At 41.6% G+C, this 25,605-nt stretch overlaps 2 protein-coding genes across 3 annotated transcripts in view; both read left to right on the top strand.

Annotated features, from left to right (window-relative positions):
• The window catches only part of CDC14A (cell division cycle 14A), a 175,489-nt gene extending 173,448 nt beyond the window's left edge, over positions 1-2,041 (top strand). Inside the window, exon 16 of one of the 2 annotated variants that reach the window (XM_032155246.2) lies at positions 13-2,041. In XM_032155246.2, the coding sequence (XP_032011137.1) occupies positions 13-42 (30 nt within the window). In that variant the 3' untranslated portion in view covers positions 43-2,041. The remainder of the gene's footprint in view (positions 1-12) is intronic. The other variant, XM_058439534.1, reaches the window with a different exon arrangement.
• Positions 2,042-19,813: 17,772 nt separating this feature from the next.
• On the top strand, positions 19,814-23,740 carry GPR88 (G protein-coupled receptor 88). The gene is made up of 2 exons (XM_032155244.2): positions 19,814-20,226; positions 20,615-23,740. The coding sequence occupies exon 2, from the start codon at positions 20,688-20,690 to the stop codon at positions 21,840-21,842; it is 1,155 nt and encodes a 384-aa protein (XP_032011135.1). The 5' UTR covers positions 19,814-20,226; positions 20,615-20,687; the 3' UTR covers positions 21,843-23,740.
• The last annotated feature ends 1,865 nt before the right edge of the window (positions 23,741-25,605 follow it).

The following is a 25,605-nucleotide window of genomic DNA, read 5'->3' as shown; positions in this document are numbered from 1 at the left end:
CTCCCTGCACAGTCCCTTCAGTCTGAATATGTTCATTACTAAGGCCTTGCCACTCCAGTGAAAGCCGTTCCTCTCTTAGACACAATTTCTTCATCTGGATGAGCAGTGGAGAGGGAAAGCAACTTCTTGCTGGAAGAATATCTCTGCCTTCTTACCTTAAATTAAAGAGAGCACTAAGATAACACCTTCAAGAGACTTGAAAACAGAAAATTGGTTAATGACTACTATAAATGCACTGAAACTATGTTTATGGAGATTTCCATACTTTTAAAGACAGTTTTAATGTTGAATTTGGTATTTTGAAGGGTTATTTTTAATGTATTTTGGTAATACATTTATTATTATATTTACCTGTACAGTGTTACATTATATATGTATTGTGAACTTTGAAAGACTATTTTGATAAATTTATAAATATATAAAGTTATGTAAAAACTAGACTATATTTTGATTTAGATTTTCCTGCTGTTTGCTACCAAAAATTTGTATTTTAAATCTATTTAGTTTTAGTATGGTTTTGTCTCTAATGAATAAATAATTCCTTCTTATTAAGAAGAAGTAAGGGAGAACGATTTGAGAAAGTGATTTTTATGCTCCCACTATAAACATGGCAGGTCAGTTCATTCTTTTGGGAAGTCAGTTTAGTTACACTGAGTTTATCCAAGTTTATCGCTACCAAGAGTATAACGGCGTGGGATGGCTTATTTAGGACAATTCCCTTTCCCATTGTTTTTGTTGCTGAGCCAATTTGAGTTAGCTTTGCATCCTGGGGGGCTTTAAAAAACAGCATGCAGTGGAAGATCAGAATTCGCTGAATATTTCTTCTGAGAGCATGGTTTCATGCTTTTTCTCTATGAAATGACTCAATATTCCAAATGTTTTTTTTTTCCTTCCTCCTTTCAAAAGAGTTCTTAACCCAATTAGGATATCCTGCTTTGGGTATGAGGTTGTTGTTGCCTGTAATTACACATGGTTTGACATCAGTTTTAAGTCAATGGAGAGAAAAAACTGAAAAAGATGCTGCTAAGTAGTTCTCTGTATTAAAGGAGATATTTTTAAAACAGGGTACAACCCCCTGCTGCACACGCTAGCATATCTGGAACCTAATATGAAAATGAAAGGACCGTTATAGGTACTCACAGCCCTTTCATGTAAGTATGATCTGATATTTAGGTCTTCAGAAGCCTGTAGGTTTCATTTCTATGAGGAATCGAGGAGCCTTACATCCTGATATCCTTCCAGGCTGCTTAAGAATGGACTGCCTCGACACTGAAAGTGCTAGTTAAATGGATTCATATGAAGTGCTTTACTCCCAACCATTGAGTTATTTATAATGTATTTATTAGGGGAGGGTACCTTGAGTCTATTATATATGCTTCATCAAAACATCTTGTTCATGTTTTATGTTTTTAAAAAAGGCATTTGAATGAATGTTTGACTCAGGTTTGTTAAATTAACCTTCAGTAACTGCAGTACCAAAAATTACACTCAACTGATGAAAAAAAATGAATTGTATGATTTAGGAATCAAAAACTAAAATAAGTGGAATTATATATCTTTTCTAAAGTTAAAAAAGTAAAATATTTTATTATGAGTTATTATAAAAATTGGTTAATTGTATAGGAAGATGATAGTATTTTTTTCAAGTTACCACAAAAAGTAATTCAGATGACATTTGAGAAATAGGGGAAAGGGAATCATGTTGACAGTTTTAGTTCTGTGAACACTAATTTGTGTGAAGCTATTAAGATGATTGTAAAGTTGACCACTGTAAATTTCCCATAATTATGTGTGTATATGTGTCATATGTATGTACATGTATATGTCTAAAAATTACTTTACACATGTGCATACATAGACACACCAAGAAGTGGATGTATATAATATAGAAAGTATATAGCAAAGTAATTTTACTCTGATAATAAAAATTGTTTGACATGTATTTTGTTATGAATAGTTTATCTTCCAGAAGATATTTTGCTCTATTTTAAAGTGTAGAAGAATACACTGCTAATAAGTAATAAAAGTTTTATGCAATTTACTTATTTTTTGGTGTTTATAATTTGGATTTTTGAGTTATCAATGTACCGAAGTCTCTTTATAATTTTATTTTTGGTTCGGTGTGGTCAGTGCCTTGAGTGTTTTAAGATCTCTATTCTGGATTTTAGTTTATCTTTTATTGACTTTCTAGGTTGTGGCCATTGCCTGAAATACATGACAGTGAGCTCACAGAAACCTTTATACTTTGAATTTCACAAAAATCATATAATATTAGGTTCTTGCTTGCTTTCTATTTATTTTTTTTTACTGTCAGTAAAATACTGATCCTGATCAGTGTTTTGGGTCCTGCTTAGTCATTTATGACTACTGATGACTATTGTGTGATTGATCATCAGTTCCTTTTGAAAAAGAATGCCATTTTTCTTAAACGAGAAATTATAGAAATAAATCTGTTGGAAGAAACCTCACACCTGTTGGATCTATGCCCTGAAAAGTCAGCTTGGGAAGAAGAAGCTACACTATTTATTGGAGATATTTTATATAGTAAACTGGATCTCTTTGGGTTATGATGTTTCTGACGTTTTTTTCCTTTAAATTGTTGGTTTGTTTTTTTTTGTTTTTTTAGAATGCAAAGGAAAGGTTGTGGGTGAGAAGGTAGTTTCACATTTGGAATTGGGAATCTGCAAATAGCTGTCCTAACAACACTGCATGAAACAATTGGGGTACCAAGGTTTTCATAGGACCACATCTTAAAGAAGATTTCTTATGAATTAATGAACCTGTTTCACAGGGCAGAAGGAAATCTCTTTTTGTACAGATTGGGTTTTTATGAAAAAGAAAGTAAAAAAAACAAATCAATTAGCTGGTTTCAACAGATTTCTCACCTATTGAGTTTACCTGTTTCTTTTTTTGTCCTTAGATGTAAAATGATTTATAAACCTCAAAACACACCTGGGAAAACTATCTATGTAATTCAAATATAGCAGGAACATGAATTTACCAACTATACACAAATGTATTTTGAAAATTGTTTTTACTTCTATGCTTTCTTCAGTGACATGTTAAACCATTAATATGTTGAGTCTAATTAAACCAGTTGTTAGTATATAAGCTGAACAGGACCCCGTGGGCTTCATGTCATAGAAGAAGTCTGTACTTGTTCCAAAAGTCATAAGGCAGAATCCCCTTTGCAACACTTAGCAAAGCAAGAATTTGGTCACTGTATGTCTCCTCAGAAGATCAATTAGGGACAATTCCAATTACAGAAGGATATAATTTACAACAGAAAACTCCTTTATTTACACATAGGTTGCATAGGGTTGACAACTATGGCATATAACGGAAAGTAGAAAATAATTGTATTAAGTTATTTTGAGCTGAATTGAAATGTTAATATATTCCCACCCAGTTCCCTCTCTATGGATTGAATTATGATAATCATATCAAGAAGGAGAAAAATAGCTTTTCTCAAGAATTTTAAACTTTTTTTGCTAAGTACAAGTAGAAACTTACATTAAAAGACTAGTTTTAATGCTAAACGTATTTGGAACAGGTTTTAAGTGGACAAACATAAATTAGCTGAACTTTTCACTGTCCATGCCTCGTTTTAACCTGCACGCCACCAAAATCAAAGTAAATCACATCACCACTTGCGGTGTCTCCTTTGGTTCGAATCAAGTTGACCACACGTTTTTGAGAAGTTGTACTCCAAGTGAAGAATGGGGCATGGTAATAACTGTAGAAATGATTCTACCTGCAAATATCTACATTAAAACTTCAGATTTGGGGGTAGTAATCTATCAAATATGTAGTCATCCCTCCATATTCATGGGGGATTAGTTCCAGGACCTCTGTGGATACCAAAATCAGAGGATGTTCATGTCTCTTATATATAACGGTGTGGTGTTTGCATATAACCTGTGCACATCCTCCTGTATACTTTAAATCATCTCTAGATTACTTATAACATCTAATACAATGTAATACCATGTAAATCGTTATTATATTATATTGTTTAAGGAATAATGACAAAAAAGTCTGTACATGTTCAGTACAGTAGAGATGCAATTTTTTTCCCCTGAATATTTTTTATCCCTGGTTGGTTGAATCTGTGGATGTGGAACCTATGGATATGGATGGCCAACTGTATTTTCTTTATTTATATTATGGCTGTCTTCCAAAAGGATCTGAAGTGGCTTCATAGAACCAAGCAGGTGTACCATAGGGAGAGTAAATAGGGGCTTTGGACATTGAATTTCAAGACAACTGACACTGAGACTTGAAGCTGAGATAAAGAGGCCTCTCAGACATCACAGGAGATCTTTCTTTCCAGACTGGGCACATTTACGCCACACACACACTTTTAGCCAATTCCAGGACTCTTCATTGGCACTCACTTTACTCAATTTTTAAGAAAAGATTATCTCCAAGTGAGATTGCCAGTCTTGATATTCAGATCCCCAAAAATAATTATGTGGAGTACGTGGAAGGACAAAATTGGAACCAGAGATCAGATTACTATAAGAATCCATCTATCTATCTACCTACTACTCTCCTACCAACCTACCATATAACTGGGCTTTACTAGAGCTAATGTAGGTATAACATATGCCTTTTTGTATTGGGAAGTTAAATAAAACTTGGAAGACACAGGGGTCCCACAGACTTGAGAAGAAAGGAGCTGATCTTTGTAAAAAAAACCAAAAATGAATAAAACAATGGAGGAGAGGGAGCCATTTTTTAAAATCCAGGTTCCTTACAGGCAGAGAGATCTTTTGTTTTAAATGGAAAAACATAAATTGGATACCATACTTCAAGAAGCATGTTCCAGGCAGTTTTATCAACTATGGAAAGAGGTAACCAGTTAGCTTTTCAAGCAGCTTGGGGTTGTAAAGTAATGTAGCATCTGCTGAGTGTGACCAGCAGGATTGGAAAGGTAGGCCTAGCTTTTTCTGATTCGAGGTTTTGTGTAATATTCACTTCCTCTTTCTCCCTTCTCCACTTTTCATACCAATGTGTTTCACAAGCATAGCTGCCAATCCTAGACTTTTCCTGCTGCTTGAGGCCCAGCTGGTAGCTGACTTTACCATTTTGGTGCCTTCGGTGACCAACGACTAAATGGCCAGGCACCACGTCACATGGCAACACTGCAGGAACTATACAGCTAACATCTGTTAGCAGAGACACTGGTGGCAAAATCCCTGGTCTCAGTCTAGTATCACATCCCCATAGAGCACCAGCCTTTCTCTCATATTGCTCTGGAGGGTGAATCAGAGATGCTGGCCCTGAGATGGCTGCCCTGTCATGACAAGAAGTGGGACTGCTGAGTGCAACCTTGAAAATCTACTAAGCTGACAAACTGTGACTTTAGTTTGATCTATTTTAAAGTCAAATCTGTTGGGGCAAATTATCCTTAATTAAGCATTTCTGTTTAAGTGACAAGTAGTTAGGATTGTTAATTTTTAAGGTAAACCAAAAGAGGAAAAGTTCACTCATCTGGTCTGGAGGAGAGATGTAAGTCAGTTACTAAGTTAGGATCTAATTATTTATCTAATTAGGAAAGCCCTGTGTATTGGGGGCCCCCAAGAGCATTCCCAGTTTTGATAATTTGCTAAGAAGGATGCACAGGACCCAACGTATAGTTATACCCAAGATTTATTTAAATGGAAAGATTTATTACAGTCAAAAAAATACAAAGCAAAATCAGCAAAAGGAAAAGGCACATGGGGTGAAATCTGGAGGAAGCCAAGCACCAGCTTCCACAAGTCCTCTCCCAGTGGAGTCGCACAGGACACACTTAATTCCCCCATTAGGGAAGTGTGACAAGTGTGAAGCATTTTCTACCAAAGAAGTTCATTAGAGACTCAGCATCCTAGGTTTCTACTGGGGGCTGGTCACATGGGCAGCCTTGGAAGAGCACGATCAAAATTCCAGGCGCCCAGCAGGAAAGCAGGTATTCCACATAAACCATATTGTTTACCCAGTCTAGGTGCAATGAACCGCACTTATCATTCAGAAGAAGTTTTATATCAGTGTAAGGGAACCGTTTACCAGTCAAATTCTCAGGCACAAGTCAAAGACAACCTTGCAAGCAAGCCATTCACAAGACAGTCTCAGGCCTGATTTTTAAATACTTTTCTGTATACCCTAGATCATAGCCAACTAATTTTGTAGTAACTAAAGCCCATGTAAATTAATGTGCAGTTTTCCCTCAGGCTGTTGACGCAAAACCTGTGTTTTTAGAAAACTTGTTTGTGGAGGGAAGAGTTGTGATCTAGGAGACGGGAACTCTACGTTTTGGGACTCCAGTGTTCCAGATGGGCCAGAGTTCTGGTTTCTGTTTTGTTTTCAAATGGATAAATTTGGAAGTGGTGCAGCTTCCCCTTATAAAACACTCTACCTGGCCACAGTAAACCTGCTACTACCCAATGTCTACAATATTCCAACCTCTTTCAGGCCAAACCAGTAGGAGAAATGCACCAACTCATATTTGCTTTAAGAGATAAACTAGTCTCAAAATTTTGCTCTCAATATCTATGCCACCTCCCTGTTATTTATAAGTAAAAGAAATAAAAATGTAAGTTGATGCAGTTTTTAAAATACTGCAATTTAAAGAAAATTAAAGAATAGTAAAAATTAAAGCTAAAAAAAGATTGCAAAAAAGTAGGCAACAGAGGCTTTTAAAATGATGCTCTTAAAACAATAAAAATATAAATTAAAATGATACAACATTTATAGAAATGGATACATCTTAGGGCTATGAGAAGATAGCATATAGATTACTTACAGATTTGTAGCACTTAGTACCTTGTTTGGCCTACAGTAATTGAATAATTAAAGTTACCCCAAGGCTTAACAGCTTTTGCAAGTCTACAGATGCCAAGCCGTCAATCTGAGTGGGATCATTTTGAGCTGACGAAATGTCTTGCTCATAGGTCATGTCCTTGGACTCTTCTGCCTGGGGATTTTGATTCACAAGAGGAGTCCGGGGTAGCTCACTCTTGGGATCAGGCTAAATGGAAGGTCTGTGGGCATCTGTAACCTTCTCTGCACAAGTATACCTCTTGCTTAGTAATGTTTTAAACTTTTAATTATTTTTTATGTTTTATTTTTTAAAAACCAAGTTTTTAAAAATTTATTCTTACCTTTTAAGTCACCTTCTTCCATATTTGCACATGCCACATAAAGTCAATCCTTTCAGTAGTCAGCTTGCTTTCCACCTTCTTCAGGAAGCCTTTCTCACTCTGGGTTTGGCAAAGTATAATTTTTTTTTTCTCTCACTAAGCTGTGACATCCTTAATTAGGGTTGTATGCCTTTTATTGCTGCAACCCACGTAACTGAAACATAATAAGCATAGGTTAGGCCTTTTTAAAAATTCCACTTTGTATTTCTTTTCACGTTTTATCTGAGTTCTTCAGAAATGGTTACATAGATTCATTTTCTTGAGTGGAGCTCTGGCTGTTACATCTAGAGTTCTGACTGAAATCTGGTTTGGGAAAGCTTCCTACGGGGAGCAGAACTTTGAACAAGCTGTATTGGAAAAGATTCGGGGAGGTTTAATGGGCTACTGCCTCTGGTGGGGGACATTGCTGGTTCAGAAAAAATTGACACGGTGGGAAGGGAATAAAATATAAGAACTCATATTTACCCACACAGATTGGAAAGTTGACTGTGGATTGATATTCAGTCCCTCATTCAGCAACGTTTGTTGAAAGGCCACTGTGGGGCAACAGATACAGAGTTAAAACCGTTGTGCTGAAGTTCACAGTTTTCTGAGGAACACAAACAGGAAAACAAAGGAGGAAATAGAGAGTTGTTCACCTGGTGTAAAGTTACAGTTATCTATAAGACAGATACATTCCGGATATCTGCTGTACAACCTAGCGCCTATAGTTAACAGTACAGTGCTGTGAGCTTGAAAATTTAAGAAGGTAGCTTTCACATGAAGTATTCTTACAAAAATAAAAGCATGTTTCCTCCACAAGGAAACATTTGGAGATAATGGATATGTTGATCACCTTGATTGTGGTGATAGTATCACAGGTATATGCATCTGTCCTAACTAATTGAATCTTATACATTAAATATATGTAGTTTTATTATACATCAATCATTCCTCAATAAAGCTGTAGAAATCTATACAAATAGAAAGGGATAACGTATTTATGGTACTTCCAATGAAACTTGAGATGTCAGTATTCTCCATTTACATCTATAAATTCACTGTAGTCGCAATAAAAATTACAGAGTTTTCTGGAAAAAAAATGGTGCCCAGGCTCTATTCCAGACCAATTAAATCAGAACTTGGGCCATGGGGCCTAAGACTTATTTTTAATTTTTTTTAAAGCTTCCAAAGTAATTCCTGATGCACGGTAGGAATAAGAACCACTATACAGAGAAAAGGAGACTCAAATTATTTGTTTTACTTCCTCTTCCTCTTCTCCTTCTCCTTCTTCCTCTTCCTCTTCTTCCTCTTCCTCTTCTTCTTCTTCTTCTTTTTCTTCTTCCTTCTTTTTCCTCCCCCTCCTCCTCCTCCTTCTCCTCCTCCTCCTCCTCCTCCTTCTTCTTCTTCCTCTTCTTCTTCTTCCTCTTCTTCTCCTTCCTCCTTCTCCTCCTCCTTCTTCTCTTTTCTTTTACCACGTTAAATACTTTCATGTCATTTAAGGGAAGGGGGAGTCAAACTTTCCAACCATTTAACATTGTCTCTTTAGGATTCCTCCCTGCACCCCTATCCCTGGGGAACTTTTAGACAATAAGATTTTTAATTCTTCAGAATAGCTTTTAAAAATTGAGATTTAGGTTGAGAAATAATTGGCTTAATAGTCCTCCCTCGTCTATCAGTTAATATCCTGCTCATGGGATAGTAGGAACTGTGGAGAATACAAATACCTGGGACAAGGATGAGAAAGTAACTTCCCCATGCCTTCATCCATATCTTCAAGGAGCTCACAACCCACTTGGGGAAATGGCATAATCATGTATTCGCTGGTGTTTTTCGATTGTGAGAGAAACCCAACATTAACTGGTTTAGGCCACGAGTGTATGGAACCCAATAAATGGTAAGTGCCTGGGCCTCAGGTACAGCTGGAACCAAGAACTCCAAATTAGCAGGAACATCCTATCTCATGACAACATGGATGCCAACAGCAGCCACATCTTTGCAACTTAGGGTTCAGTCACCAGGGACACTGGCCTGACTATCAGCCCTGAACCCACACCACTGGGAAGTGACTCATAATCACCTCTGGACCTACAAATTGTGGCTGGGGTGGGGTGGGGAGTTTGAATGGCTGAGCTCACAAGAGAACAGGGAACTCCCTTTGAAATCAAGTGGAAGATAATAGTTTTCTGACCCATAGGGGTTCTTTTTTTTTTTTTTTGAGACGGAGTCTCGCTCTGTCGCCCAGGCTGGAGTGCAGTGGCGCAATCTCGGCTCACTGCAAGCTCCGCCTCCCCGGTTCACGCCATTCTCCTGCCTCAGCCTCTCCGAGTAGCTGGGACTACAGGCGCCCGCCACCACGCCCAGCTAATTTTTTGTATTTTTAGTACAGATGGGGTTTCACCGTGGTCTCGATCTCCTGACCTGGTGATCCGCCCGCCTTGGCCTCCCAAAGTGCTGGGATTACAAGCGTGAGCCACCGCGCCCGGCCCTGACCCATAGGGGTTCTAACTCAAAAAAAGTATGTGATGAAGGGGTTTGCTGGGCAGACAAGACAAGTATCTACCGTACATGTAGCATAGCAAGACAGAGTTATTCCAGGACAGCAGTGGCAAACAGTGTGGTACAGAGTAATGGCCAAATGAATGCTGCAAAATATTGCATTTTCCCACCTGAGAAAGAACCCTAAACCTTAGGAGCAACTTCTACTCAGAGTTGGGTCTGTGTACGCACACTCTGACTTCCTACCACATGAGGGGTGTGGAGGTGATCAGGATGAAATGAGGGGTGTTTAGCACACAGAGAATCACTGCTACTCCGCACCACAACAAGCTGCAAGCACAGGGAGTTTAGTTTGGTTTATGCTGTTTGAGGGATATCTAAGAGATGTTTGATAAGCAGCAGAAATGGGGTGATGACTGTAGCTCTGAAATTCCACAGCAGAGGCTTCTAACACATATTTGCCCATTGCTTTCACTGAGGCTCAGAGGTTGTGCCCAGTATCCAGAGAAGGATTTCAACATTTTCAAGGACTATAGCTGAGAAAGGGTTTTCTGGAAATTGAGAGTGCCAATTTGCTGTGAAGCAGGGAGAAGACAGGCTATTTCTGAGATACAGCAAATAGAAGTAGTTTTTTTTCACCATCAATGATGACCTCAGTGACGTAGAAACAGGATGGTAGCTCCTGGTTTTCTTGTTTCTTAATCAATATAATTTAGACTTTAAAATTTCATGAACAATATCTTAGATATTTCTTAGTTACGCAGTGATTTTGTCAATGCTGCTTAACTCTAACGCAGGATGATAATTGTGGCTAATTGCCTAAAGGTGTATGATCTTTTCTTCCCATCAGTGTTATATGTGAGAGAACACACACACACACACGCATACACACGCGCACACACACCCCTCTTTAATATAAACTTGATGTCCTCACTTAAATTACATGAAATAATTCCTAAATGCTTGAAAACACAAAACCCTCCTCATCTAGTTCCTGTCTCAATCAGACAAATATTTTAAAGCAGATTCAAAAAATAAACTATACTAAACTTCTTACTGGAAAAAAAGTCACTTCTGGACAGAGACCAAGCCAAAGTAATTTTAGCTCAAATTGGTTTTCCTGGAAAAACTGGAAACGTAGTCCTGAAAAGAAATGTCTTGGCAGCTTTACAAATCAACACTCAAAAACTAACAAGAGCAGCCTAAATACCCTTCATTTCAATGATTCTCAGATACTAGCATGGAAAGAATCTTGTTTAACAAAAAAGCTTGTTAAAATTCAGATTCTGGAACCCAGCCTGCAGATCTAAACAAAACCCGAGTTGTTTAAGTAGAGAAGATTTGAAGATCATAGCTTAATTAACTCGGAAAAGATCAATGTAGAAATTTATAAATTAACAGGATAGAACAAGGAATGGCGTTTGGGAAACTAGGTCCTAGCCCACTCCAATAGAGCCATCTGTCTTAGCGTTGTGGGACCACCTGGTACAAGGCCTAACTCCATCATTTTGTGTGTGACTTTGAGTAAATAGTTCACTGTCTTTGGGTTTCAATTTTCTTTCCAATAAAATAAGATCAGATAATGCCTTAGTCTGTTTGGGGTGCTAATACCATAAACTGGGTAGCTTATAAGCAACAGATTTTTTTTTTTTTTTTCTCACAGTCCCAGAGGCTGAGAAGTTCAAAATTAAGGCACCAGCAGATCTGGTGTCTAGTGAGGGTTTTGTGGTTCATAGACAGTACCTTCTAGCTATGACCTCACATGGAAGAGGGGCTCTCTAGCTCTCTGGAGTTTCTTTTATAAAGCTGCTAATCCATTAATGAGGGCTCTGGCGTCATGACTTAATCACCCCTCAAAGGTTCCCATCTCCTAATACCACCACCTTAGGGGGTAGGATTTTAACGTATGAATTTTTGAGGGACACAAGTATTCAGATACAATATCAATCATTCTTAATATTTTTGAGATTACAAACTCCTTTGAGAAACCAATAAAACCATTCAAACTTTTCTCCAGAAAAATGCACAAATACACACTTTTGCACCTAAATTTGGGAGGGTCACAGTTCCCTTAAATGCTTTAGTGAACTTCATATGACAGACAGTGGCTCTTGGAAGGGAAAAATGGGGTTTATCTGAATCTGTGTTTCATACGCCCCCTGTCCAATTCAGATTTGTCCTTGTTGAGGAGTCATGTCACTTTTTATCCTCCACTCCTTGCCCCATTAGGAATCACCATTGTCACTAATACGTGCAACACACTTAGAGGGCAACACGCTTAGAGTAAGCGCTGGCCACTAAGACTCCTCCAAGGTAGGTGACATTATCACCATTTTACAAATGAGAAAACTGAGGTCTGTAAAAGTGAATAGCTTGCCCAGGTCACATGACTAATAACAAGGAGGGCCTGAATTTGACCCCGACCCTTTAACTTCCACGGCAGAGTTTCTCAGTCTTGGCAGTGTTGCCATTTTGACCTGGATAATTCTTTATCGTGAGGGTGCTGTCCTGTGTGGACCTTGTGAGATGCTTAGCAACATGTTTGGCTTCTACCCATTAGATGCCAATAGCACTCCTCACCCAAATTTTGAAAACAAAAAATGTCTCTAGAAATTGCCAAATGCATGCTTGGGGGAAATCACCCCCATTTGAGAACCACTGCTGTATAGTGTAGTCCCCTGATATCACTACCATAGTGAGCTGCTGCTGCTGAAGTGAAGCTATCGAACCTCTGAAGTCTGGTAGGGCAGGAGAAGGCTGAAAACCATCATTACAAGGTTTCATATATATATATCAGGCAAAGAATTTCAGGATGAAATACACCATATTATTGCAGCTTCATGATTCTATAAATTCTTAATTTCAAAAAGCTCTACCACTAGGGTTTCTTGTGATGGTGAATGCTCACGTGCAGCTGAATTACTCTAAAATCTGGCTATAAAACAGCATAAAGATGTTGTTCCTTTGGAATACATAGAGTTGAAACAGGCCCATACCAACACAATTCTCGGTTGTGTAATATCTGAGAGACCAAGATCTGAAGAAACACAGCTAGGGTTAGAAATGGGATTTTAGACAGTCTCAGTGTTGTGCTTAGTGAGGTTGCTCTGTGGCTTGGCTAACAGCACAGAGGGGAGGAAGACAACAGGAAATGAGCACTTTTTCACCGTTGCTACATACCCTTCGGTTTCGCAAAGTATGTGAGACAGCTGCTCATCATGTTTTGGTGGATCATGAAATTCAGTACCAGGAAAGTCCACACTGGATCCTGTCAGGATCAGGCATGGGGTTCTGTGATGTGTTTTCAACAAACACTCTGTTTAAAAATAATCTGGTAGCGCAAACCAGGAGGATGTGGTTACACCAAGCTTTTAAAGTATTTTAGAAAAATAAATACAATGCTCTGCAGCATGACTCTACTAATGTGAGTTGTGTCTCTTGAGAAAGATAATTGAGGTTGAAATCTTGATCCCACATATAAAAGTTCCCAAGGGACATATTCAGTGAGCACATGATTAAATATTTACAACATGTCATGTACTCTAATCAAAAAGAGAACCTTACCCTTGACTAGCTTACCGCTTGGAGAGGGGATACTCAATGCCGGAGAAGTCAGACCATGGCAGTGATACACTCAGGGGCTTTGGGGGCACACAGGCTAGGCAATCTGGTCATCAGCTTTAGTCTGTTTTCTGTTGTTCCCAACAGAATACCTAAAACTGGGTAATGCATAAAGAAAAGAAATTTATTTCTTACAGTTATGGAGACTAAGTCCAAAGTTGAGGAGGGGCTACATCTGGCAAGGGCCTTCTGCTGGTGGGGACGCTCTGCAGAGTCCTGAGGTGGTGCAGGCCATCACGTGGTGAAGGGGTTGAGTATGTTAGCTTAGGTCTCTCTTCCTCTTCTTATAAAGCCACTGATCCCCCTCCCAGGATAACTCATTCACCCATTAACCCATTAATCCATGAATCCATGAATGGACGAATTCATTCATGAGGGCAGAGCCTTCGTAACCCAATCACCTCTTAAAGGCCGCACCTCTCAATATTGCTGCATTGGGGATTAAGCTTCAACATGAGTTTTGGAGAGGACAAATGTTCAAACCATAGCACTGGGATCAAGAAAGACTCCCTTTGCAGGTGAAGTCTAAGCTCAGGCGTGGAAGATGAGTAGGACCTAGCTGGGCAAAAGAGGGAGCACATGTGTAGGGGCAGAGAGGCAGCCAAGGGGCGAGCATGCTGTCAACAAAGATGCTTGGATGGGAAAGAGGAGAGACTGGGGCACACACTCAGGGATGGGAAGTGGCTGCAGCACAGTGACAGGCGGGAGCGATGGGGCAGAGAGGTCATGTGGGAACGTATGCAGGGCTGTTTCAAGGCTTCTGGAGACCTGGATACTTTTGGAGACTCCATTATATAATATATTAAACATATTAAAATGCACCCCAATTCCACATAAGTAATTTATACATAAGGATGACTTTAATTGCAGGTGACTATTTAATAACATATTACTTTTTAAAAAGTTTTCCTTTTGTATTTCAGAGCCAGTAATTTTTTTCTAGATAGCAGTCATTTTAAAGGGGACTTGCAAAACTGGTAGGCTCTAGGCACTGTGCTTAAAACAAATGATAAAACGGACTTGGCTTTTGTGTCATAAGCCTGCAAATTGCATCCCTCTGCCCCAGTATCGTCTCATTTTCCCTGCTCTCTGGAGTTTTAGCAGGGCATGTGGGCTTTTGGCTGGACAATCCATTCCTACTTTCTTTTGCAGCAAGCAGCAGGCATGAGACCAAAGTTTTGGCTGTGGAGATGTGTGCAGAAGTGATGTTTGAAATTTTCAGGTCACATTCTTAAAAAGGAAGCTGGCTGCCCTCCCTTCGCCTTTCTCCTTTCCTGTGGGCTGGAATGTGGGTGTAGTAGTGGTGAAGTAACTTCAGCCGTGTAGACAGGGGAAACCTCAGTGTGCATCAAAGTCACCTGGAGGTTTGTTAAAACACTGATCTCTGGATACCATCTCCAGAATTTCTGATTCGGGGGTGGGGACCATTTCTAACAAATTCCCAAGTGATGCCGCTGCTGATCAGGGACCACACTTTGAATACTAGTGCCCTAGGGGATGATGGAGTGGCAACAGAGGAGACACCTGGGTTTCTAGATTATCTTGTAGAGTAGATCTGCTTTCTACATGGACTGCTCAGTCACCCCCATGGGAGATAAATAAACTGTTATTTATTTTTTTGAACCACTGTAGTTTTGGATCAGTTTGTTACAGCAGCGTAATCTATAGCAGCTAAGTCATGTTCAGGAAATTGAACTTTACCAAGGGAGGCAGTATTGTATAGTGGATGTACATGGGGCCAAATAGCATGCATTTGAATCCCAGTTCTGCTACTTCTGAGCTGCGTGATCTTGGGCATGTTATTTAACCTTGTTGTGACTCAGTTTTCTCATCTATTAAATAGATCCTGAGGGACAAGTTCACCTAGAGCTCATTCCCTTTCTAGACTATATGCAGTACCAGGGCCTAGAATTCCCTGCCCAGTAGCCATAAGCAGGCTTCCAAAGTCTGTATGGACTTTTCTGGCTTTGTGCTGATGGCTGACTATACCTACCAGGTACGCTTGGTCTGAGATGTTGCCAAGGGGTGACTGTGGGACAGTGGTGTGGGTAGAACTCAGATGGGCAGGCTAGAGTGTACTACATTAGACATGAGGCCTTCCTGCCTTGTGATGACAGAGCAGAGGGTGGGGAGAGATAGGGGTGAATTGCAGACCAGTGGCACACTCTCCAAAGAAGTCACATTCAGGTAGCACAGAACAACCCATGAGTGTGATGAGAATTCTATTTTTTTTTTTTTTAAGACACTGGGTCATTTTATGTAGCCCAGACTGGAGTGCAGTAGTGCAATCATAGCTCACTGCAGCCTTGAACACCTGGGTTCAAGCGATCCTCCCAAGTAGCTGGGACTAAAGGTGCATACCACCACAATGGCTAAGTTTTAATCTTTGTAGAGATGAGGGTCTGGCTATGTTGCCCAGGCTGGCCTCAAACTCTGGCCTCAAACAATCTGCCCACCTCTGCCTTGCAAATTGCTGGGATTACAGGTGTGAGCTATTGTCTGGCCAGAATTCTAAATTTGAGTCTGGCTCTCCAGTTGTCATGAAAGTATGTTTGTTAAGTTAGGAGAATAGAACATATTTAATAGTTTGATAACTGGATTTATGATTTTAAAATATTTAGACATTGGCAGGCAAACTTCCTTTTGAACACCTGCTCTGCCCTGCAAATTTAGGTGGGGGGGGCAGGGGGGCTGGGTACCTTGTCACCCTGGCATGAGGAATAAATTTAACAACAGATAAAAAATTCTCAAAGCATGGCTTGGCACATATGGTATGTGCTCGATGGCATGGAAAATGATGATGTTTATGATTCTCCTGAAATCTTAAAAAGGAAGCTGGCTGCCCTCCCTTCATCCTTCTCCATCTCTGTGGGCTGGAATGTGGATGTAGCAGTGGTGAAATAACTCCTGGGGGAAATTTTGTCATAACCTCGACACTAAGAAAGGAGAAGATGGCACAAGAAAAATAAACCAAGTGGGCTTTACTTATGACGCAAAAACCTTAAACAAAATATTACCAAACAGAATCCTACAGTCTATCTTTAAAAGGATAATATGTTGTGACCAAATAGAGTTTATCAGAGGAATACAAAGATGATTCAACTTTTAAAAATATATCAAATGTAACCTACTACATTAACAGTTAAAAAAACATTCGCTTCATATAAAAGTCTTACTAGAAATAGATAGAAATGTCTCTAACTTATAAACAATGTATTGGAGAACTATAACAAACACCATATTTGATGGTGAATTATTAGAAACACTAGGGTAACAATGGGGACTATTAACCAAATCAGTGACCATAGGAGAATGAGTGGGATGAGGAGGGAGAGAAGCCAGCTGAATGGAGAGTTCCAACACATCTGCAGCTCTGGAAAGAAGTGAACTTGGTGGGAAAGAATCTGTGGGTGACCCATTGGCGAGAGTGGAAGGCATGGAATCAGATGAGATCAATTAGGGAGAGAGAGTAGGGTGAGAAGAGAACCAAGAAGAGAAGCCAGGAACGCTATATTAAAGGAACCATGACACTGGGGAGCCAGAGACTGAGTCTGGAAGGGAGGAGACAGAGGAACAGAAGCAAAGGGAAACCTCGAGGGAAACGGCACTGAGGAGGAGGGTGTTCTTCACAGAGTCGAAGTAAAGACAGCAAGGATTTAGGAGTCACGATTTGCTACTGAGAGGCTACTGTTGACCTTAGCCAAAGCTGTTTCTGTGGAACAGGGAGAGCTAAGGGCCGTGTGGGTGAGTATTCAGTGGTAAAATCAGAAGTAGAAGGAGAAAATGAGCACTTCCAGCAGGAAGGGGAAGTGAGCTGTGTGTAGGCACCCTGAGAAGGAGGTGAAGTTCCAGGGGAGTTTTATGAGGTTGTGGTGAAATCAGCATTTTTGTAGGTCTGAAGGAGAGCAACCAGTGGAGAGCAGAGAGACTGACAAAAGACAGAGGAAGCAGATGACTGATGGGGCAAGTTCCTGCTGAAGGCGGGAGGAAAGAGATGCTCATAAAAGTGAATTACTGTTTCACCATGGAGAAAACATAAATGAAATGATTTACACTGCCATTCATTTATTAATTCAAGAAGTATTGATCAAGTATCTACTATGTGCCAGGCACTGACCTGGTGCTGGAAATAAGATAGAAAAGATTCCCACCCTATATTATGTAAGTTCGTTAACTTAAAACAAAAGCAAAACCAAATTCAGAAACAAACAAAAATTTGGCCCCTGTCAGGCCAGCGCTAAAGGAGGCATGGTCTTGGAGGAAGTGTGTGTGACTGCCAGGCACTGGAGTCCCTCAGCAGGAATGCTGCTCATCACAAAGGCAACACAGAAAGTGGCAGCTGGGACCAAGGATCCGGAATTTGAATACCCTCCTACCACATTCTATCAGAGAGTCCTTTAGGACTATGTGAATGTGAGAGAAAAAGCTTTACTTCAATGACAAGTTTTAACTATGAATGATTAGGAGAGTCTCCTTTCTCCTGAAACATTGCTCTTAGGGACAGGGTGGAAAAGACTCCTGGACATATGGGCCAGAACTACAATGCCTGTTAGATAGAAGAGGTATACGCCATGTGTCATAACTAGAAAGGAGAAATGCAGGCTTGCTGTGCTTAATGTACTCAAAACCTCAATAAAGACAAATGACAATAGGCAAAAAGATGATGACAAATACTCATTTACATCAGTAAATTTGATATCGAAACCTTCAACCCTCTGAATAGCAAGTCACTGGTTCTTTTCTTTCATTTCTCCCTCCGGCCCCTGCCCCAACCAATTTCATTCAGATACAGCTTAGCTGGACCAAATCTATCAAGTCATGCTTATCCTTAATCCTCATCAGAGTTCTTAAAGTCATCAACTAACCATATTGATTCTGAAACAGAAAAAGAAAAGCAGAGAAGCTGTGTTTTGACCTTTCTCCTGAAACATTGCTCTTAGGGACATATGACCCAGAACTACAACTACAATGCATGTTAGATAGAAGAGGTATACACTCTGTGTCTTAACTAGAGAGGAGAAATGCTAAATTCATGAATAGGGATTCACAGAAAGTTTTAACAGAAAGGGCCTTGGAAGTAACTGACTGTGAACTTATTTGACAAGATGAAAATAATCCATCACAAGGCTACCTCATGGATGCTCGGCTTAGTATCTGGGTGTGCTGCAATCCCACCTAACATTTTTTTCTGTTATGCCTTGTTACCATATTCCCATATTGAGTTACATTTTCAAATACATGACTTTTCCAGTGAATAACTGAGAGAACTCCTTTTCTGAAAAAATTCCCACATGGAATGGATAAATGAACACTTGCACCAAAGAAGATGCCAACATCAGACTGCAAATCTCTAAGACAGACTTAAGACAAAACGTTCTGAAGTGAAAAGTCATTTTGTTCACACTGTGGATTTTTCAGGTTTCTTGCTTTCCCTCTGACACACATGTGTCTTAACTAGAGAGGAGAAATGCTAAATTTTAAATTTTAAAAATTGACTTGATTTTTTAGAGCAATTTTAGATTCCTGGCAAATTTGAGTGAAAGATACAGAGATTTCCCATGTACTCCCTGCCCCTCGCATACATAGCCTCTCCCGTTATCAAAATCCCCCACCAGAGTGGTTCGTCTGTTACAGTTGAATGTACATTGACACATCATTCCCCAAAGTCCATGGCTTACACTGGTGTTTCACATTCTGCCACTTTGGACAAATTTATAAGTACACAGATCCACTATTATGGTATCACATAGAGTAGTTCCACTGTCCTAAGAATATTCCGTGATCATCTATTCATTCCTCCTTTCCCCCTAACTCGGGCAACCACTGTCTTTTTAACTGTCTCCATAGTTTTGCCTTCTCAAGAATGTCATAGTTGGTAGCATACAATATGTAGTCCTTTCCGGTTGGCTTCTGTCACTTAGTGATACACACTTAAAGTTCCTTCATGTCTTTTCATGGCTGGACAGCTCATTTCTTTTTAGCATTGAATAATATTCCATTGTCTAGATGTACCACTGACATCTGCTTTAAATCTTTTGCCCATTTCATTTTTACCCTCTAACCATTTCATTACTAAAACACAAAACAAACTCTGGAAAGGAGTTTGTTGATGAGAAAACACTGAAAGTACGATTTAAATTGAGGGATGGAGATTTTCTGTGGATAATTATCTATGTTCCACTTTACCAAAGAAAAATGAATTTCAAGTAGTGCATAAAGTAATTCTCGTTAAAAAATGTGGGAATAAAGAGATCAGTCCTGGGTACTGGGAATATATTTATCTCACAGAAAAATCTTGCCCACAAAATGCATCAGACTGAGATGAAATACTCTAGGGTATATTAAATTTTATTCTAATATTGAAGGGAGGAAAAAAAAGGACGGAAAGAAAAATGAAACAGGACGAAAAATAAGGTGATTGAGAGAGAAAAGACAGAGAAACTTGTTAACTACAGGACTTTCTGAGCAAGATATTTTTCTTCCTTTTACAAGTTGGAAGCTATTGAATAATTCATGCCAAGCGTGGAAAGGCTGTCTTTTCCCTGGGTGATGTATAACTAAGCAGGAGAGAGCTTCGAGTGGGTTCACCACATCAGCCACCACTCTTGCTTCTGAGCACAGGGTGCTCTCCTCTTGAGCTCAGCTTCTGCTTTTGCAGCCAAGCGTTCTTGCTGCTGCTGCCCTGCCCACCCGCCTGGGCTTGCAGCCCGCCACTTTACTTTCTCCAGCCCTGATACCAGCTGAGAAGTCTTCCTGCAGCTGCTAGTTCCTGCCCAGGACCATGTGTGTGGATGCTGCTTGGGAGAAGCGGGCACTTGCTCCTGGCACTGATCCCAGCTGAGTTCCTCCTGTTGATTTCTGGACCACTGATGCTGTTGCTGAGGAGGTATTTCCTGGCATCCCTCCCTCTGAGACACCGGCTAAGGACCAGCCTAAACGCAAGGTACCCTTCACCTCTTTCCCATGGGATTTTCCCCAGCTGGGATATCTCTGCTTTCTCCTGGAACTAGGTCCTCCAGCTGGCAACATTTCTCTCTCTCTCTCTCTCTAGCTCTCTCTCTCTGTGTGTGTGTGTGTGTGTGTGTGTGTTGGGGGAGAAGAGGAGACTGTTTTGGGTATTGCTCTGTCCTAGGGCTTCCCCGATGCCTGCTGAATGCAATGCAAAGTGGCCTTTCCCCTGGCTCTGGAGACATTCCCGAGGCAGGCACCTGTCATCTGCCACCCCCGTCCTCCTTGAGCTCCCTTTCTCCTCCTCCCCCAGCCCATTATTCTGCTTCAGCCTTTTGTGTTGGTGGCAGAGGGCTGAAGGGATGTCTTTGCCCTTCTGGCAGGCAGGAAAGTGTCAGGATGGACCGCGCTGCCAGAAGCCGACGCTAGCGAGGGAGGTGTGAAGAGTTGGCCAGAATGACCAACTCCTCCTCCACATCCACCTCCTCCACCACCGGTGGCTCGCTGCTGCTGCTCTGCGAGGAAGAGGAGTCGTGGGCGGGCCGGCGCATCCCGGTGTCACTCCTGTATTCGGGCCTGGCCATCGGGGGCACCCTGGCCAACGGCATGGTCATCTATCTCGTGTCGTCCTTCCGAAAGCTGCAGACCACCAGCAACGCCTTCATCGTGAACGGCTGCGCAGCCGACCTCAGCGTCTGCGCCCTCTGGATGCCGCAGGAGGCGGTGCTCGGGCTTCTGCCCACCGGCTCTGCGGAGCCCCCTGCGGACTGGGATGGCGCTGGGGGCAGCTACCGCCTGCTACGGGGTGGGCTGCTGGGCCTCGGACTCACTGTGTCCCTCCTCTCCCACTGCCTCGTGGCCCTGAACCGCTACCTGCTCATCACCCGGGCGCCCGCCACCTACCAGGCGCTGTACCAGAGGCGCCACACGGCGGGCATGCTGGCGCTGTCCTGGGCGCTCGCCCTGGGCCTCGTGCTGCTGCTCCCGCCCTGGGCACCGCGGCCCGGCGCCGCGCCACCGCAAGTCCACTACCCGGCGCTCCTGGCCGCCGCGGCGCTGCTGGCGCAGACAGCGCTGCTGCTGCACTGCTACCTGGGCATCGTGCGCCGCGTGCGTGTCAGCGTCAAGCGGGTCAGCGTGCTCAACTTCCACCTGCTGCACCAGTTGCCCGGCTGCGCCGCCGCCGCCGCCGCCTTCCCGGGCGCCCAGCACGCGCCGGGCCCCGGTGGCGCCGGGCACCCGTCGCAGGCCCAGCCCCTGCCGCCCGCGCTGCACCCGCGGCGGGCACAGCGGCGTCTTAGCGGCCTGTCGGTGCTGCTGCTCTGCTGCGTCTTCCTACTGGCCACGCAGCCACTGGTGTGGGTGAGCCTGGCCAGCGGCTTCTCGCTGCCGGTGCCCTGGGGAGTGCAGGCGGCCAGCTGGCTCCTGTGCTGCGCCCTGTCCGCGCTCAACCCGCTGCTCTACACGTGGAGGAACGAGGAGTTCCGCCGCTCCGTGCGCTCAGTCCTGCCGGGCGTCGGCGACGCGGCGGCCGCTGCCGTTGCCGCCACAGCCGTGCCCGCAGTGTCCCAGGCGCAACTGGGCACCCGCGCCGCGGGCCAGCACTGGTAACCCAGCCGGGGCCCGAGGGAGGCGGAGATCCCCGGCTTCCAACGTCCTTGGTCACCGTCGCCTCCTTCCCTCCTAAGGCATCCCCAGCCTGAACGAAGACTCCCGCCGCGAAGCCCAATAGATCGGGGGGAAAATGGGGCCTTCGACCCCAGCGGGCTACCTGAACCAAGGCGTCTCTCTAAGTGGGGCGCCCGAAGTCATTTTGGACGGCCACCTGATTTTTACCCTTTGTTTCTGTGTTTTAGAGAAATCCTAAAGTCAAAACACCAGAGACTTGAAGAACTAGCAAACTGGCGTTTTAAAATAACCGGTTAATTTATTTCGACACAGTTTGTTTTTGAAAAAGAGCTTTCATAATGTATAACCCTTCCCACTTTCATCGTCTTATATATGAAGCGCCTTGAGTGTGCATGAGCCAAAGGAAATAACATTGAAGAAGGAAAACAATATGTAGAAAGTATTTTAGAAAGTAGCCTGTCTTTGATGATGCTTCTCTTACCATTTAGTTTTCGTATATTACCCTGGAGCAGTGAAGCCCTAGGTGTGCCCACCAGTATGAGTTGCCATTAAGACCTCAAGCCCTTTATTCTTAAAAGGGTTTTTAATAAAATCTTTCTCAAATGAGGTAGAATCTTAGCCAGTGAGAAAAAAAATTATTTTATGCTCCTTTTTTTTGCACTCTTAAGACTGAAAATTGGCGTTGAGTGTTAAAGTGAAAATTTTCCAGTTTGATAATTGATGGTCAGAGCCAGCACTGGAATTTTGAAAACAAATAAGGTGATTATCTATTTTAGGTACCGTTTCACATTTTCTATAGCATGCACACTTGTTGCTACCCTCATTTTGTAACCAATTTATTTGCCTTATGAATGTGATTGCAGCTTTGAACGTTCTGTACTATAATGGTTGCTAAGAAGAATAAGTCCTTCTGTTTTCTCTTTAACATTTAAAATATCTCAATGCACATGATATAATCAAACACTAATAATACCATGACTGCATAGCTAATATTAGCTGCTATTGCATGCTCCTAGATGCTAGAACTTATTGGGCATGTGGTATACTAAAGCAATACCCGTTAGACAAGGATATTTTACTTCTTCCAGACACCAGAAGAAATGGCCTTCAATTATTTGAAAAGAGACACAGAGACACCTCTGGCTACCTAGAGTTCTTCCTGTCTTGACCCAATTTATGAGAAAGCTCCCAGTTGGGACTTTATCTCACAAATGGAATCACAGTCAAGATGGATCAATAATATGGTTTGGCTCAGCAAAGCCAGCTGTGCTCTTTTAGGGTTTAGACAAGCCACACGTTAGAAAGCAACCCTGTTTTTATGTAGTTCACATATATTGCCATGACATTTAACATTAATATTGTATATGTTCAAGGAGTTATAATAAACTCAGTCATATATAGAGAACAGTTCAAATGGGAAAGTGTTCTAAAACATATTATTTGAGATTTGTCATATTCATCTTTGGTTTACTAAATTTACTTAGAAATATTTGAAATGCAAAATTGTGTGAAATCACCTTATCAAATTAAAATGGGAAGAAAGTAATTTTAATACTTTTTAATAATCATATGTCAGCATTCTGACTACTCACCACATCAAATCTGGGCCGAAACAGCCTCAGTTAACTGCGTAATTCAGGAACAAAACCAGCTTGCTTTGTTGCACGCCTGGGCAATTTCAGCCAGGATATTAGGACCACTTGTTGTACATTTGAATAATTATGGAAGTTGGGACATGTTAAGGAAAATAAATATGCTCATCACCAACAATCAGCTGTCATTTTATTAATCTATCCCTTTTGTGCATGCACCATTTCTCTCTTACTAACAGTTTCATCTGTTCACATTTTCCTTGATTCAAATATTAAAGTTCAGACAACCATTCTGAGTTTTTTTTCTTCTGTCTCTGGTTTCCTTGCATACCTCCTTGAGAACATTGTAACAAAGGATATGGTATTCCAAAGCACTAGTGATGAAAGTAACTTCTTCTTGCTGGCTTTACCTAATTTTAGTTTGTACAATTATTTCTACTTTATATAATTAAATAAGGCCCACATACCAGCATTAAAGAGAAATTGGTAAAATTTCCTTTCTGTAAGTGTTGGGGAATAGGTTACAACAACAGAGAGCTGAGAATTTTCCTTTTGGGGTGGGGCTGGAGGGGGGATGCTTTTCTAAGTCTCTGTCAAAAAGGTCTTCTTTTAATTAGAACTTTTATCTCTGTTTCTCACTGTAAATGGCTGTGAATGACTTCCCCCGCTATTCCTATAAACATATGCCACGCATATGAAGTCAGCTTTCCAAGTGATATCTTGGTATCTTGCAATGTTTCTGGCTAGCACTGAGAATCATCTTATACTGGCTCCATGCCATATGGGAGACCTACTTTAGCTTAATTTACTGGTAATTAACTCCACAGGACTGATTCACTTTTAATTTCAAGGTAGTAATGATGTGTCTAAAAATAGCTTACCAGGGCACTAGCTGTGAGTGTTGGAGTTCTTGGTTTTACAAATTAAGTTAACAGAGATCATGTTTTTATTTAAATGAAATCACGTATTATCCACTCAGGAATAAAAAAATCCTAATTGCTGTCGTGGGCTGCCCTATTTTGCCTTTTCTACTTTTTTCTCCCTTTAGATACATGCCTGTTAAGACATATAGCACCTATCTCTCTTCCCCTTGCATTTTAAATGGCTAAATTCTAGGATGTAATAGGTATTACCCCTAGCACTTCCCTTCTTCCAAATTGTAGTATGTGAATAAACAAGAATTGTTTTTCACAAAAGCATCCACAGGTGATCTTTGTTTTAAACAGGACAGGGAGAGTTCCAAGATCAGACAAGTTTTTCTGTGTCTCAGAATTAGGGAAAAGATTTCTACAATGGGGGTATTTTTTTTTTTTTTCAGGAGGATGCAGTTGGAGGATACAGTGGGGCTGAGGAAGGGGGAAGGGGCTTATTTTAATCCTGACATAGAGAAAGTCCTTGAAAAGACCTGCTTACCAATGGAATGTCAGCTTGCTTTAAACTCATGGGCAGTGCAAGCTTGTTTTTCTGATAATAACCACACTGGTCAACTTCACTGTCTCATGTGTGACCTTTATTCTATCTCCCAGCATTCAGGTACAATGCTCATCTGGCTCTTTAGTAGTCCTAGGAGCTGACTTGACAAAAGACATCAGTGGCATAAGTCAAATTCAGGAACACTGAGAAAAATTGTAGATATCCCTTACTTTTGAGGCCTGTCCTTAAAGTCTGTGCATTGCTGGGCAAGAGTGGAGCTCCAGATGGAGCTCTCAGTCTCCAGGAACAAGGTCGGGGGACCCTTTCTTCCCCCCTCCCTTTTAACATCTCAAGGGTCCTCATGCATAGGTATATGACTCAGCCCACAATTCCAAGTTCTGCCTACAACCATTCTCTCACTAGCCACCTTGCCCACTACTGGGACCTAGTGGTGGAACACAAGCAGGGGACAAAGCCTCCCCTGGGAGTGGCCTCGAGCCATTTGGGCATGGAATTCCTGGGTTCCAAGTACCAGCTCCTGATGCGGGAGGCACAGGCTCTGAGTGGGCACATTTCGTTGGACTTCTTTCCCTTTGGGAAGGGTAGCCAGAAAAGGGCAGAAGCAGAGCTTTTAAGGCCTGAGACCCAGGCTGCGTTCCCACATTCTCTAAGGGCAATACTGCTTTCAATACAGCTTGCACATAGGCCCTCTCGAGGCACCCTTTCCTAGCCCCTCCCAT

The sequence above is a fragment of the Hylobates moloch genome, unplaced genomic scaffold (genome assembly GCF_009828535.3).
Source record: "Hylobates moloch isolate HMO894 unplaced genomic scaffold, HMol_V3 SCAFFOLD_5, whole genome shotgun sequence".
NCBI lineage: Eukaryota > Metazoa > Chordata > Mammalia > Primates > Hylobatidae > Hylobates > Hylobates moloch.
The sequence above is the reverse complement of the archived record's forward strand: the minus strand, read 5'-3'. Positions and strand labels throughout refer to the sequence as shown.

Excerpts from the sequence above, each read along its gene's own strand:
- GPR88 (XM_032155244.2), top strand. The coding sequence starts at position 20,688 with ATGACCAACTCCTCCTCCACATCCACCTCCTCCACCACCGGTGGCTCG.